Below are 16617 nucleotides of genomic sequence, written 5' to 3'. Positions count from 1 at the left end.
AATTTTCCAACTACAGTAGAAATTCTATATGGGACTGTAAATTCAGGGAGTATATCTCAATTCATCATCCTATTCTGTCAATCTGAGAAAAATTGTAAATTTCCAACAAATGCTATAATTCCTGTAATGCTGTGGTATTGACCTATGCATTAGTTCTGTATTAGGAAAAGTAATTGTGTCACCTAATAATGTATGACTTCTTACCTAGATCCTTAAACAACAGGCACTGAGTGGACAGGCTAGATATTTTGCATCAAGGTATTCTTAGTGTTGTGGTTTAAGCCCAGCCAGCAACTAAGCACCATGCAGCCACTCTATCACTCCCCTCCTCAACTGGACAGGGGAGAGAAAATACAACAAAAGGCTCATGGGTCGAGATAAGGACAGGGAGAGATCACTCAACCAATTACTGTCACGGGCAAAACAGACTTAGCTTGGGGAAAATTAACTTAATTTATTGCCAATCAAACCAGAGTAGAGTAATGAGAAATAAACCCAAATCTTAAAACACCTTCCCCCCACCCATCCCTTCTTCCCAGGCACTGCTTCGCTTCTGAATTCTCTACCTACCCCCCGAACAGTGCAGGGGAATGGGGGTTATGGTCGGTTCATCACACGTTGTCTCTGCTGCTCCTTTGTCTTCAGGGACAGGACTCCTCACTCTTCCCCTGCTCCAGCGTGGGGTCCCTCCCACGGGAGACAGTTCTCCATGAACTTCTCCAACGTGAGTCCTTCTCACAGGCTGCAGTTCTTCACGAGCTGCTTCAGCGTGGGTCCCTTCCACGGGGTGCAGTCCTTCAGGAGCACACTGCTCCAGCGTGGGTCCCCTGTGGGGTCACAAGTCCTGCCAGAAAACATGCTCTGTGGGCTCCTCTCTCCATGGATCCGGAGGTCCTGCCAGCAGCCTGCTCCAGCGTGGGCTTCCCATGGGGTCCCAGCCTCCTTCAGGCATCCACCTGCTCTGGCGTGGGGTCCTCCACGGGCTGCAAGTGGATATCTGCTCCACCGTGGACCTCCATGGGCTGCAGGGGGACAGCCTGCCTCACCATGGTCTTCTCCATGGGCTGCAGGGGAATCTCTGCTCCGGTGCCTGGAGCACCTCCTCCCCTTCCTTCTTCACTGACCTTGCTGTCTGCAGGGCTGTTTCTGTCACGTATTCTCACTCCTCTCTTTTGGCTGCTGTTCCGCAGCAGGTTTTTTTTTCCCCCTTCTTAAATCTGTTCTCCCAGAGGCACTACCACCATTGCTGATGGGCTTGGCCTTGGCCAGCAGCGGGTCCATCTTGAAGCTGGCTGGCCTTGGCTCTGTCAGACATAGGGGAAGCTTTTAGCACCTTCTCACAGAAGCCACCCCTGTTGCCCCTGCTGCTACGAAAACCTTGTCACACAAACCCAATACATAGTTCCCTATTGATTTAATTTGGAAAGGATATTTGGAGGTCATCCAACCTAACCTTCTGCTCAGAGCAGGGGTAATTTCAAAGTTGAATCACATTTCTCAAGGCCTTGCCCAGTGGAGTTTGGAAAACTCCAAGGATGGAGTTCCCATAGCATCTCTGGGAAGCTTGCTGTAGTGCTGAACCACTCTCATGGGGAAGAATTGTTTTCCTGGTGTTCAGTTAAAATTTCCCATGTTGTAACTTGCAATTTTTTCTTGCCCTGTCATTGTGTACCTCAAAGAAGAGTCTGGCTCCATCTTCTCTGTAACCACCTATTAAGATCAGAGAACTGCTATTATATGTCCCCCTCATCTTCCCTCTTGCTGGTTAAACAAGTCCAGTTCCCTCAGCCTCTCTTCATACTGATCCTGCTAGGGGACTTCAGTCACCCTGACATCTGCTGGAAAAGCAGCACAGCAAGCCGTATGTAGTCCAGGAGACTCTTGGAGCACACTGAGGATAATTTCTTAATCCAGGTCATAGCCTAACCAGAGGAGAAGCATTACTGGATCTGTTGCTTACCAACACAAATGAACTAATTAGTGAGGTCAAGACTGATGGTAGCGTGAGCTGCAGTGATCACGCCCTGGTGGAACTCATGATCTTGAGGGATATGGGCCAAGTGAAGACTAAAGCCAGGACCCTGAAATTTAGAAGAGCAACTTTCAGTTGTTTAAGGAATTAGTGGATAGGACCCCCTGGGAAACTGTCCTCAAGGATAAAGGAGCAGAACAGAGCTAGCAGCTCTTTAAGGACATTTTCCTTAGATCACAAGAGCTCTTGACTTCCACGTGTAAGAAGTCAGGCAAGGAAGGCAGGAGACCAGCATGGCTGAGTAAGGACCTCCTGGTCAAACTAAAGTGTAAGAAGGAAATGCATAGGCAGTGGATACATGGATGCTGTCCAGATGTTTAGGCATGAGATCAGGAAAGCTAGGGAACAGCTGGAGCTGAGTTTGGCAAGGAGTGTGAAGAATACAACAGGCTCGTACAGGTACATTGGTCAGAAGAGGAAGATTACAACAAAATGTACACAGACACACACCAACATGATAAATAAGACAGGAGAACTAGTGACAACCAACATGGAGAAGGCTGAGGTACTCGACAATTTTTTGCCTGAGTTTTCATTGGTAATCACTTTTCCCGTATCTCTCAAGTCTCTGAACATCAAGGCTCGGACTGGGGGAACAAAGTCACCCCCATCATAGGAGATAAGGTTCAAGACCACCTGAGGAACCTGAATATACACAAGTCCATGGGACCTGATGAGATGCATCCCAGGGTCCTGAGGGAAATGGCAGATGTAGTTACTAAGCCACTCTCCATCATTTGAAAAATGGCAGTCAGGCAAAGTCCCCACTGAGTGCAGAAAAGGCAATATCACACCCATTTTTAAAAGGGTAATAAGGAGGACCCTGGGAACTACTGACCAGTCAGCTTCACCTCGGCGCACGGTAAGATGGAGTAGGTCCTCCTGGAAGTTATGTCAAAACATGGAAGACAGACGTGATTAGAGACAGCCAACATGGCTTCACCAAGGGCAAATCATGCCTGACTAATCTAGTGGCCTTCTACGATGGAGTGACTGCACCAGTGGACAAGGGAAGAGCTACAGCTATCATCTACCTTGACTTCTGTAAGGCCTTTGATACAGTCCCCCACAACATTCTTCTCTCTCCACTAAATTGGAGATAGATGGCTTTGGTGGATGGACTGTTAGATAGGTAAGGAATTGGCTGGATGGCCATGTGCAAAGAGTTATGGTCAATGATTCAATGTCCAAGGGGAAACCAGTAACAAGTGGTGTCTCTCAAGTGTCCATACTAGGACCAATACTGTTGAACGTCTTCATCAGTGACACAGTGGGATTGAGTGCACCCTCAGCAAGTTCATAGATGACACCAAGCTGAGTGGTGCAGTTGATTCACTAGAGGCAAAAGATAACATCCAGAGGGACACTGACAGCCTTGAGGAGTGGGCCCATGTGAAGTGGCCCAAAACTGGACACAGTATTCCAGGTTTGGCCTCACTGGTGTCAAATAGAGGGGAGTAATCACTTCTTTCAGCCTTCTGACTGCACCCTTGCTATACACTTGATCTGAGTGACAGCCCCAACATCCAGTGAGTCAGGTGTTGTCCATGTCTATCACAGGATCTGGTTTTTCATATCTTTCAGTGTCTGGTTATCTTTATCTTCTGTGTTGTGTTAATACAGATATTAATGAGTGTGCATTGGATCCTGATATTTGCTCCAATGGAATTTGTGAAAACTTACGTGGCAGCTATCGTTGTAACTGTAACAGTGGCTATGAGCCTGATCCTTCTGGAAGGAATTGTGTGGGTAAGTTGCTCAATTTTTGTATTATTGTTGAATAATTCATCCCTGTATTGATGGTAATTTGCATTGACAGAATTTAGGTTGCAAGAGATCTACTTCTTAAAGCTACAATGAAAACGCAAAAAAATCTCTAATGAAACTGCTTTTCTCAGTCACTGCATAGCTAATATTCTTACTGCTGTATTTATCTGTTATTTGGTGGGGGAGTATTACTGTTTGGGAAGCGTAAGCAGGAGATACCTTTGCAGGTTAGGAGTTAATTTTCTCAAAAGCATGGATCAGTTTGTGTTATACTTTAATGTGTAACATTTGTCAAGACCACCTAAAATGTGTCCCTTTCAAGGCTGGATGATAATTTGTCAAGAGCTGAAGGTCACGATTTTGCATAATAAAATGTAACAGAAGGCTATCATTACAACGAAATGATAGCTGGTGGCCTATGTACACAGTCTCTGCAGTATGCAGTAATTTGTGATGTGCCCAAGTTACACAGGTACAGCAGAATGGATTGCTGCACACTTAGTCCTCTAATTTCTGAAAGCTTCAGCTCATGAAGGAAGCAATGACCCACTCTTAGGATTTCACAAATCACGTCTGAACAGCGCGCTCAAGTGTAACAGCTATTCTTTTATTCTTCAGAATTTCAGGTCACCAGTATACAGGAATGATTCACTTCAGGAACTTCTAATTGTCATTTGTAGTTTGGTTTGGGTTTATACTAGACTGTTGTTGCAGTGTCTAGATACATATTTTGCAAGTGTTTATGAATACCCAACAGAAGATACCTATGTTATAAGTTTCACACTCAGTCCAATTAATTTTATTATTCATGGTCATACATGAAATTCAGTATTTTTTTTCTTTTGGGAATTCATACATCCAAAAAAAAGTGTATTATACCACAGGTACATTGTGCAATATTATCGCTTATAGTCCTGTTAATAGTCCTGTAATTTTAAACAGAAAACTGAAGTTTGTTTGTATTAAAAGCTAATGAAAATCTATCTAAAAGCATTAGAAAGTCTTAAGTATCGTCCTACCGTCTGGTGTGTTTATTTTGGGGAATTATTGCTCTCTGTACTTAAAGGTTTACTGACCTATCATTGGTATTTGTGGTCAACAAAACCCCACCATTTTTGGTAGGGAAAACCTGGACTATATAACTGTGGTATAATTTTAATACCAAACATTCCTACCTAGTGATGCAAAGCAAACACAAAGTGTTTCTTTTCATCTGCTTGACTTAAGGAATTTTACAGCTAGTTACCTTCTAAAGGCCCTAAATACGACCTTTTGGCAGGAAAGGCACTGCTGCATAAAACTTTTAGTGTTTCTTTAAAAATACTTCATATAATATTTGTTTTCCAAATGGATTTTATGGCAAGGGAATTTATTTATCTAGTTACACTTGGGATTATTTAAATGCTAGTATAGGTATATGTGTGTTTATTTAAATAAAAATACAGCATACTGACTGTGAGGATGCATTTATTCATAGATAGGAGAATTTTTGCACAAAAGAATTTAATTATGAACACTCAAAGGGTTGAAATGCTTTAATTAGTGATACAGATTATGAGCTGCTAGGAAGTAAAAAGTGGTCATCAGACAAATGCAGACAGTATTCTTGTCACTTTTAAGTGTTTTTACAGCATGAGCTATATCGGTCTATGTTTTTACAGTGCATATCACAATAGATTACAGTCCAAATCTGAAGTTATTCTGTGAGATTCTAAGGAAATAATACTTTCATAACACTGCTAGTTTGAGTTAAAGGATTGGAACAACAAGCTCAAAATTAAACTCTATTGCTCTTGAAAACATCAAATTCCAAATCCATTCTCCTTCATTAAAATCAGATGCGGTTAGATTAAGGACAGGTTAGTTTAGAAGAGCTTCTTTACAACTGCCAAACTTAAATCTCAGTTAATCGTCTAGGGAAATTTAGACTTTTTTGTCTGAATCCTAAAGGAATTTATAAGCATAGCTTGCAAAATCTAATGTAGTTGGGAAACCAGAAGCCTCCAGATTGTAATTATAATGCATTCTTGGTTTTACTCTTTATTTTTAAACTTAAACTCTCTAAAAAATCTAGTTGATTTAAGATTTCAGTTGCAGTGTTAAGTTTGGGAGATCAAGCAGTCAAAATATAGGAGACACCCTGAAGCAGGATGAAGAGTCAGGTTTATCACGGCCTATCCTGTCAGTATTCTTCTATAAGCTTAAGTATTTGTGATATGTGATGGGCATTAGAGGAAAGTTGCTTAAAATTGTAGGGTTTTTTTCTTTTTAAAAATAAACAGTAGGGCAATGAGGAAGATTGATTGCTTTTTATTAGCATTATTTGCAGTTAGTGTAAGAGGAGTTCAGGGAGTGATGTTAATTTGTGGGTTTTTCCTATTCAGTGTGCTTGATATACTGGTTGCTGTAGAAAGCAACAGGGGATACTTGTGGAGGTGAAGGCGTCTCATGGCATTTGCACTCATTGGTGTGTCTAACTCATCTTTTTGCAGACATTGATGAATGTTCAATGAACGGGCTGCTGTGTGATAATGGGCTCTGTCGAAACACCCCTGGAAGTTACAGCTGCACTTGTCCAAAGGGTTATGTGTTCAGCACTGAGACAGACACATGTGAAGGTGAAAAATCTGCAAGCTGTGTTAATTTTATTGCTTATTATGTAACATTAAAGCTAAATGATCACAAAAGATTCAGGGTGGTGACAAATACCAGAGGGAAGCACAGAGCTAAGATATTGCATAAATCATTGCATTCCTCTTGTAATTTCTCTGCAATGATATTTAGTGTGTTGGGTCCTGCCATTGAATTTCTTTCAAAGAAATCAGTTAAATATTATATGAAAATATTTCACTTTCCTTAGATAAAGCATTTTTAAGCTGGAATAAAGGGGAATATATTCTTGCCTTTGATCATGTAGCAGGGACACCTAGTCTGTCATTTAGGGAAATGTTATCTATTTTGATCACAGAGTCTCTTCTTTTTCTGCCTTCAATCTGGGCGATAGTTAATTCTAGATCAAATTCAGGTATTTGTGATGCTTTATGTGATGTTTGAATTCTAGGATCTGGATATTACTGCCTGTTGATACTAAAATCGTACTGTATTTTTACAGTATAATCACAATCGCTTTCTTATATTACTAATGAACACAGATGTTAGAGCAATGAAAATGTTACATAGCAGAAACTAATGAGAAGTTTTAATTATAAAAAAACCTAAGGCTGTACAAAAAAAGTCAAAATAGAAGCATTAGCTTTTGTCTTAATTTTTAATTAGTATTCAGAGTAGTAGAATTTTACTGGTCTTTTGCATTATTTTTTATTTGGTTCCATGATCTGTAAATCTCAATATTTGTTACCATTAGAAAGTTTTTATAGTAAATAGTCTTGCATTTGAGTGAGCGATGGGGAAGCTATAATCCTTTGTTATGGAACACCTGTTATGTGAACCAATGTCATTGTCCAGATTTGTCTGAAGTAGAAGACATTGTCCTCAGCTGCTTGTTATTACTGATCAGACAGAAGTTACTGCCATACAGTTAAACAAACATATGGAAAGGGAAGTGGAAGCACTCTGTAAACCATTCTTGCTGTGTAAGGTCAGTCAGGGTAACTTACACCATTTCGTTAGCAGCATATGCTGAATGGGCTAGCTTTGCGCTTAAGCAGATGAGGAGCACTCATGTGCTCTTTGCCAGCATTCAGAAGAGGAGTGGAAGCAAGCAACATGGAGGGGGCAATAGTGTTTTGAATGTCTCCAACTGTTTGGAAAGTGAACATGTGTTTACATTCAAAACATCTCATGAAATGGTTTAAATTCTGGCAGTATCAAATCATTCACCTCTTCACCCCTTCTGTTCAAAAGAAGTTATGTTCCTTTGTCTTTTAGTACGTGTGTGTTTCAGAGGTCACTTAAAAATTAAAACTTCTGTTCTCCCTGTATGTTACAAATTAGTAGCACTTGTTCCGAGTAGGGCTTTTCTTCTATCACACCCCCATGGATTTATAGTGCTTTTTCTGCTAAGATGTCTCAATGCCTAGTATGTATCCATAATGTTCAGGTGAAAATAGCTTACCATGTGCCCTTAATGTGCATGTTTCTTAAGGAATCTTCTAGACAGAAAAAGTAGAATAGTATGGTAAAGGGAGATGTTAATTACCAAGATGAAAAGGCCATAAACTTCAGAGCATGATACTGACCAAAAGGTAGACGAATAAGATGCCAGAATGCAAACAACTTAGCCAAAATTATTGAACTAAAGTGTATCTAGATTTTCAAATATAAAACATAAATTTGTTTTTCAGTGGTAATAATATAGTAATACTAATATAAAGGCTCAAAAAAAAAAAGGATTTGACAACAACAACAAAAAAGTGGTTTTGTAGTTCCACAGCCTTAGGAAAAAAGTGATCTTTTCTGTCTTCTGGACATCCTTATCATCATTGCAATGTGTTTTCTTTTGTGCTAGAAGAAGTTTGGGGATCATGATATAGTGAACCAAATCTGGGAGTCCCTTCTCGTAGTTTTTTTCTGAGGCGGGGTGTGAATGGAGAACAGCATGAGGGAGAGTTATTCTGCAGTGGAAATGAATTTACTAGTTCATTTGAATTAATAGTTCATTGAGGAGAGGGTAACTTTTTAGATAGCATTGCCAGCTGATATTGACTGCAAAACCATAGTATCAAAAAAAAAAGTTACAGTTAAGGTAAAATAGAATTTACAGGAAAGTATATGAAGAGAAGATACTAGCAGAAATCCAAATGGCTTGCATGTCCCCTCTTAATGGCACCTTACTGCATTTTTCTAAGGAATGTGACCACTTTTACATTTTGTCTAAGGGAATTAGCTGCTTTCCCCAAATTATCAGTTTATGAATCAATCCTAAAAACATAAATAAAGAACCAGCATGATTTTTTCAAACTAACATGTTATAGTGCCTCTGACAGTCATCTAGTAATACAGGAACTGAGATAGTTCACAACTCGAGCCAACCCGAGCATGAGGTAGAAAATCCACACTCACCTTATTTAAGCAGGTTGTTATATAAATTAAAATCTATTCTATTGTGAAAGAGTAATTACTGAGATGATCATTCTAGCTCATTAAGTAAGGCCATTCGGGTTTCTGTCTGGTGGGTTTGGTGAGATTTTAATTAATGCATTACTCTCAGTTTTTTAACATTTTTTTTTAGATATTCGTAAAAGAACATGCATCTGTACATGCTTGCAATATTTGTACTTTGGCTCCTGCAAAGACTAAGGAAAGAGTATTATCTGATATTCCAAAAGATTCTAAAAAAGGATAGATCTGTCCCTGTCTCATCTCCCTTTCATGGTGGTCATCAGCTTATTACTGAAAAGGAGGCAATTTTACCGTCTTTGTAGAAATACAGTGGCTGTGCTTCACTTGACTGTATTTCGTAATCCTGTATGTCTGATGAACTCTGAGCAATCAGCTTTTGATTGGACACAAATGCTGCAATAATACTTAAAGTAATAAAACTTTTTGTTAATGGAAGAAAAAAAATCCCATTTTCTCATTTAGAAAAAAAACCAACAAAAACCTGATCATTAACTAAAACTGCAGAATTGTAAGAGTATTTCCTTTCTGAACATAGTTTAGTGTAATCACCCTAAAATACTTGTCATTTTTTATTGTCTGTACAGCATAATTGGAAGGGTTTTTCAGTTTCTTTGAATATTGTTATCTACATTAACTTACATACATAGGTCATGAGTCTTCGTCTTAATCTTGAATCTTATAGTTAGATGTTTAAATTTAGCTGATGAGGTAAAAAAGCTGATCATGAGGGGTTTGGCATAAAACTGTTTATAAAACCTATTAAATTTTTTTTTCTAATGTTGAGTGGGTTGGCATAGAGGAATAAATCCATCTCTTTCTGTCCAAATTCTGTTTTCAAAGGAACACTACATAATTCAGTTTGGAGTTACAAGTTCACTAGTTGTAAAAAAAGTTCTGTAGCCAGAAGCTTTGTGTTGTGCTCTGAAAATGCTCTGATGCTTATTACTCACCAGTATATTTTTAATTAAAGTAACTCTCATTAGTGAAGAAACAACAAAACCCTTCAGTGTTTTCATTTATAGTTCAATTGAAATTTTTTATCAATTTGTTCTGGGGAGTGGGGGAGTTGTTTGAGGCTCCAGAGTCTGTGAAAGTTGAGATTTTTACAACAAGCTCTGTGGTTTAGATTGTGTTTCCAGTGACATAACTAGTTAAACGTAAACCAGATGTGCTTTGAAGTTCATTTCCAGGAATGTGCAGTGGACTGTTTCAATTTTTGTTTCTCTGACATTTACAACGTATACTCACTTCACTTAAGAAAAAAACATTTTATAAAGAAAAACCTGATAAATATTTTCATACATAGTGGCTTTTATTTTAAAATATAAAACATTATTAAAATCAATTTGGTTTCTTGCTCACTCTTGTTAAAATTACCATTTAATATTATTGTACGACAGTGTATGGCAACAATTTTTGGAGTTTGTTTAGGTTGTGTATATGATACTTTTTCTCCTGATTCAGCAGAGCACTAATGCTGAAGTGCATTCATCCTTTAATTTTTTCTTTTTTTACTGAATGGTGGTTTTGGGGAGTTGTCAATGCAATATCACAAACCTGTGATACTCAAAAGCATTGGGTTTGGGTTTTGTTTCTTTTTTTGTTTGTTTCTTTTTCTTTTTTTTTACTAGCATAGTGCTGAAGCATGTCAAATGCAGAAGGTAACATCCTGGTTTTCTCAGGGTTAGAGGCCTACAGCATAGTCACAGGATTGTTTTAGAAATAAAAAGAAGTTGATGCCTCCAGATATGCGTACCCTAATCCTCAGCAAAAGCTGCTGTCCCTCTTTCTAATCCATAGAGAAAAATGGGATGAGTATTCCTTCACCTGCATCAGGGCAAAGCGAAATGAGGAAGAGTCAGGTTCCGTGATACATCTTCCCTCACCCCCGATCTTGGCAATCAACCTCTGCCATTCTCATCCCAGAAGATGGAAAGTGACGATTTGTCTGTGGGATCAGTGAGGAGCTGACACTGGCACTTGTGAAGGGTAGAAACTGAGACTGGGAGAAAAAGGAAGAGGAAGGGTGAAAGGGGAATGTCCCCTGTGGACAGCAGCAACCTGGCAGATCAAGTCAGCTGTTTTGCTGGGAACATGTTTGATGCAAACTTGAGTGAGGGTTTAGACTAGGTTTTCCAACTTCGGCTTGAAATGAACAGGCAGTTGTCCCAGTCTAGAAGGTGGTCAGCTCTGACAATGGTGTATCATCTTTCTGTTCTTCCCCATTTTTGCTCACCCGTGTGTTCAATTTGAGTCTTTTTCTCTCCTTTCACTGTCTGGGCAGAGAATGAAGCACATAGCCCATGAAATCAAGAGAGCTGCTTCACTCTTCATAACGTGTTGAACTTTAAATTCTTTCGCCTCTCCATCTCCACTTACTGACTTACTTACCTTTGGTTGTAGTTTTGGGGACACTGACTTCCAGGTGTGGCCTCAACTGTTTTTTGTTAGGTTTGGGTTTCTTGTTAACTCTGAAAACCCAAAATACAAGATGTGTTTTCCTAGAAGAAAATTGATTGTAAACCTAACTTGCTAAGTATCAGGGAGAATTAAAGATAGGCATGATAACCTGATATTACATCAATAAATGTGAAGCATTTTAAGTTTCATGCATTTTTTAATATTCTGAATACGATTGAAGCGATATTTTGGATAGTGGCAGCTATCTGCTTATTATAGTATTTTGTCTTGCACATTGGTTGTGTATGTGCAGACCTGTGTGTGGCTGGGCTGCCAGCTGTTAAACCCATGTGACTCTACATGAAAATCACCTGTTTTCAGCTATAAATACCTTCAGCAGACTTCAAGCACTTGACCTGTAATTTTCTTCACTATGTGTCTGAGTCAGACTAGACTTTAATTTTGCCTTTAAAAAATGCAGACAAAACTTCTTGTTCATTTCCAAGAAAATGTTGATTTCTGTATTTAAAAACATGCAAACATTATGACCTTTTCTTTAGAAAGCTGTTGCTCCTCTATGCTGTTGCAGCTTGAAATTTCTTGAATACTTTTTGTGTCAGGATCGTGCCTCTCTACTCTGAAAACATGCTTAGATTTGGCCAAGTTGTAAGTCTCATTTTGCATGTGCTCAGTGGAAACTATTTTTAGTGTCCAAAAGCTCCGAAGATTCTGTGGCACAGATTATGCCTGGCCCCTCATGGGAACTTCTCTGAAGTTTCATCGTACCTAAAAGCAGGGAAGAGCACTTGTAAATGACTTGACAAAGAATCATATCTGCATAAAAGCAAAGGCATAAATGCAGAGACTGATCAAAGATCCCTCTGACCCACAACAAAACAAGTATTTTAGTGTCCAAAATGCCCAAATCAGGCTATTTTAGTTTATGCATGTAACATTATTCCTCAAGCACTACTAGCAAACATAAGCAAGCACTAAACAGTTTTATTTCTGGCCCACCAAAGGAACAGTCTGGTTGTATTAGAATGTATGGTTTGGTTCAGAACCCAAATCAAAAAATGAAATTGGTTGAGTTCAGGGAGAAATGGTGGATATGCATCTGCAGTTGTTCTTCGAAAGAATTTGCTAGTACTGTTTTAATCTTAAAATGGATTTCACTTTAAAAAAAAATCAGCAAATAATACTGTCTGCAGGGGTCCTATTCTTACATGTGAACAGGCTTAAAAAACTCACAGGGGTAATAAATAGGAGTTAGGGGCTAGAGGGCAGTACCATTTACAGTATTCCAGTTTCAACTCCTATTTCTTGAATGCTTTCCCAAACTAGAGAATCGCAGCCAGCATTGTAATATTTTGCTTCTGACAGGGTTTTCTTAATTATTCTAAAGCCTCACGGAGCCATAAATGACAGAAACAATAAGGCCTTTGTTTGTGCACTGCATGTTGTGGCTAGGAATGCATTGCATTCTATGAAAAAAAGAGTTTTGTTTTCTCACGGGACAGTTATAATTGATGCTGGAAAACTTTATAGTCCAAGTTGTTGGAAATTACTATCTTTGTAGAAAAGAGCCATTTAATTAACACTTTCAAAATATGTGCTCCTATATACGTGCACATACATGCTACCTGCCTCTCCCTATGTCTTTTGAATGTCATGGGCGGGGCAGGCAAATATACCAGGCAGTCTTGGCAAATCATGGTCCACAGCAGCATTTGTACTGTATAATATTTTCCAGAAGCACATCGTAGTTCTAACAGTGTCTTTTGTTTCTGGATTATAGATATAAATGAATGTGAAAGCAGCCCGTGTGTCAATGGTGCCTGTAGGAACAATCTTGGATCTTTCAATTGTGAATGTTCACCTGGCAGCAAGTTGGACTCTACAGGACTGATATGTATTGGTGGGTATTTCCTCCTGTTATTCGCCCTTTTTCTTACTAACTTGAGAAACATTGATCATATTTATTAATTAAGCAAGGAAATAATGTATTTGGGTAATTTCCCCATGATAGCAGACAGTATGTATAGTTCTGTAGGTAAGACCAAAGAAACACATACTAATTTGATTGCTTCCATGGGAGCAGGAACAAACTGAGAGAAACATAATTCATGAGGATGTCCAAACGATGGTGAAGGCGGTGAAATGGAGGTATAGATTGGTGGGAGAGAGTGGGGATGCTTTATTATTAATAGGAATTATCTTGTCCTTTGGGAGATGTGAATATGACTAAAGCTATAGGTGATTAGTCTGGTAGTTGAGAAACTGTAAAGCAGAAATGCCTACTCAGTTCCTTGGCCTCTTTTAAATCTGAGACAAGAAAACAAGTAAAACTGGAGGAACATCTACTCAAATAGTGATAGGAAAGCACATGGCTACTAGGGTTCAGGACATTCTTGATAAACTGTGAAGACTGACTTTCCTAGCTATAAGGAAGAGTTAATGGCTTTTGCATTATAGCACAATCTCATACTTGATCTCTTTTGTAGGAAGCTGGTAAAGGTGAGTAAGGCAGATATGAGTTTGTCAGGATCCCTGTCCCTGGAGCAGACACATGAGTATTGTCTTGCTTTTATATATATATACACACACAAATACATATATGTATAAAAAAAAAATAATGTTAGCATCCTTTGAGGATTCTGTTGCATTGAAAAAAAGCAGAGCACTGCACAGATTTTATTGCAGCTAGCTGCAGCAGTTGTCTGCAAGATGTCACTGACATTATCTTTGGAAGCCATTTATTAATGTTTTTTTTCTTGCCTTTCCAAGAAAACTCAAAGGATTGGAGACATCTGTACTTCTCAGGTGATCACAAGCTGCCATTGTTTCATCTTATTTGTGTAACATAATTGAAGTCATTGTAGGATACGTGGGATAAGTTAGAGTGTCATTAATAACTGGATGATGCTAATTTTAAATGTTCCTTTTATTTTAAGGTGGATTTGTCTGGTGTTCTTGGTTCAACTTTCTTGTCTTGCCAAGATTTTCTTAAGATAGGAAATTGAATGCAAAGTTTTAAGTTTCCATTTAATGACGGAGTCTGTCTATGCCTTAAAGTGTTTTTTAGGTGAATGTTACTTTTGTGCCTAAGCCTTCTCTTAGATTTCCTTGTAGCATCACTGGCCAGTAAAGTTTAGTATTGTTTTTGTTCTTCTTTACATTGTGCTAATTTCTTGATATGACCGCACTAACCTATGCTTTTTTGTACTGCTTGTTTTACTAGTGTTGAGTTCTCACATCCAAAGGTGCTACAAGTTCACTAAGGGCCTGATTATAACAATGTTCTGGATTTACTTTGCAAATGGTTTCCATTGAAATATTTACAGTGTGAGGTGCCATTTGGCCTCAATATTAGTGATAAGTAACATAAAACATAAACAAAAAAACCACCCTGAACAGTCAGATAAAAAGTGAAGGATAAGGAGCCACCTATATACTGTGAGCCTAATAATTCATTTTTTGTGTTGACCAAAATCTTCTCATCACCGGTAGTGATGAGAGGCGGGCAGACTGGACTGTTGAAAAGTGAGTAAGGGGTTGGAAGTTATAGGTAGTTTACTGTGTGAAAAACTTGGAGATGCTCTTGTCGAACGTATGGCATTTCAAATCTGCACGGTAGAGCAAGTTGTTTTTTCCCATTAACACTGCAGTGAAAGACCTGTATATTGAATGTTTTTGCCCTAATGTTTTTTAGCTAATTGCTGCTGTAGAGCATTCCTGTAGCATCAGATATGAAAAGCATATGGCAAAACATAAATGTATGGCTAAAATAGTGTTGTGGTTTTGGAATGTGTTGTATTCTTTATGAGAATGATCAAAGTGAGGTAATGTCTGATTCTGACCCCTCTCTAGTTTTTCTTTAATTTCAAATTTGCTCTCATGTCAGGACCAGAATCAATCCTACATTATAAGAGTAAGTTTTTCCTTATTTCTTTCATGATGATGATTAAAGTTACTGAGCTCTAAAAATGGCACATCTTTTTTTTACAAAAACATTAGAATAAGAAACGATTAACATAATATTACTGTTAATTTTATTTTTACAATTTATTGCTCCAATGTGTTTGTTGCTACTTGGGCTTATTGCTGATTTTCACTGTTTTGTGGACTCAGGTCATATACAGCATGTTAAACTGATCTTATATGGAGAAGCTGTATGGCTGATGAGTGTTCTTTACTGAGCTTGTGGACAGAAGACTTCAGTCTGTCAGTTCCTCTGGTTCCTTTGCTCAGTCTGCTCAGCCTCAAGGCTGAAGAACCAGGTGGCTTGAGCCATTTGCATCCATATTTCCTGTAGAAATTGAGCATAGATGTGAGCTATTTGCCTCTTTCTGTGACCTTTCCTGGGTAGAGAAAAAATGACTTGCTCAAATTACAGTCAGAATTCAAGTCACAACATTTGCGCTCAAATTTAGGCTCAAACCTTTAGCAAATAAGGACTGTTAGTTCAGCAGTTACAATAGAAGCATTCAGCAAAAATGTTTTGCATTTATTTTGCTTGCCCACTGACAGCATTTGCAATATTGAGGCTGTACTCTTAGCAGAAAAAAGTGGAATTGCTTTTGAAATACATCTGTTGGTGGTACAAGTGTTGCATTGCGATTTTGGGAATTGCTTATACAGTAGAGATACTGCCGTTTGTACTTTTTGAAATATGCACTTAATATATGCTTTTTGTGCATGTTTTAGTCAAGATTTGTGGAATCCATACAGTGTACAATAAATAGGCTGCCATCTGCCTGTAATATGCATATATTCTTCTTCAAGTCAGAATCAAAGACTTGCAAGCAACAGAAAGAATGCTTTGATGCTGGATAATAACTTCTTCACCAAAGCAAATGTCAGTGACTGCCCACTGTAGATTTCGTCTGGACAAGAGAGATAATGTAGAATAAAGGAAATTAACTCATGGCCTGAAAAAGATAAGACAAGCAGACTTTGGCAGGATAATGTAGATGCAGCTGGTGTGAGGAAAGTCACCTGCTAATTTGTACAGTTTAAATAATTTTTGAGATAGTAGTTCAATTTTTCCATCCTGTAAAGTTGGCTACTAAAAATAAATAATATTGAGCTCAAGAAACTTCTAGTGAATAAAGCAGTGGAAGCATTTGCATTTTGATAACATAAAGCAGAGACATCAACATGTGGGCAGCAAGCTGGATGTGGCATAAAAGAGCAGCTAAAGAACCTATATTCTCTCTCCTCATGTTGGTCCCTGAATTTGGGACGTATGATGACCATGGACATGCCCATCCATCCCATGACTAGCTAAGAGGCGACCCAGCTTATGACTGTCCAGGTTTTGCCTTTGGTCTTGT

General features: G+C 38.7%; 1 protein-coding gene across 1 annotated transcript in view; it reads left to right on the top strand.

Moving 5' to 3' along the window:
• FBN2 (fibrillin 2) overlaps positions 1-16617 on the top strand; it is a 176611-nt gene that overhangs the window by 88228 nt on the left and 71766 nt on the right. Inside the window, exons 18-20 of the mRNA XM_052778267.1 lie at positions 3656-3781; positions 6292-6417; positions 13080-13199. Coding sequence (XP_052634227.1) covers positions 3656-3781; positions 6292-6417; positions 13080-13199 — 372 coding nt within the window. The remainder of the gene's footprint in view (positions 1-3655; positions 3782-6291; positions 6418-13079; positions 13200-16617) is intronic.

Source organism: Harpia harpyja, chromosome Z, assembly GCF_026419915.1.
Source record: "Harpia harpyja isolate bHarHar1 chromosome Z, bHarHar1 primary haplotype, whole genome shotgun sequence".
NCBI classification, from domain to species: Eukaryota; Metazoa; Chordata; class Aves; order Accipitriformes; family Accipitridae; genus Harpia; species Harpia harpyja.
Note: the sequence above shows the minus strand (reverse complement) of the source record. Positions and strands in the feature narration are given on the sequence as shown.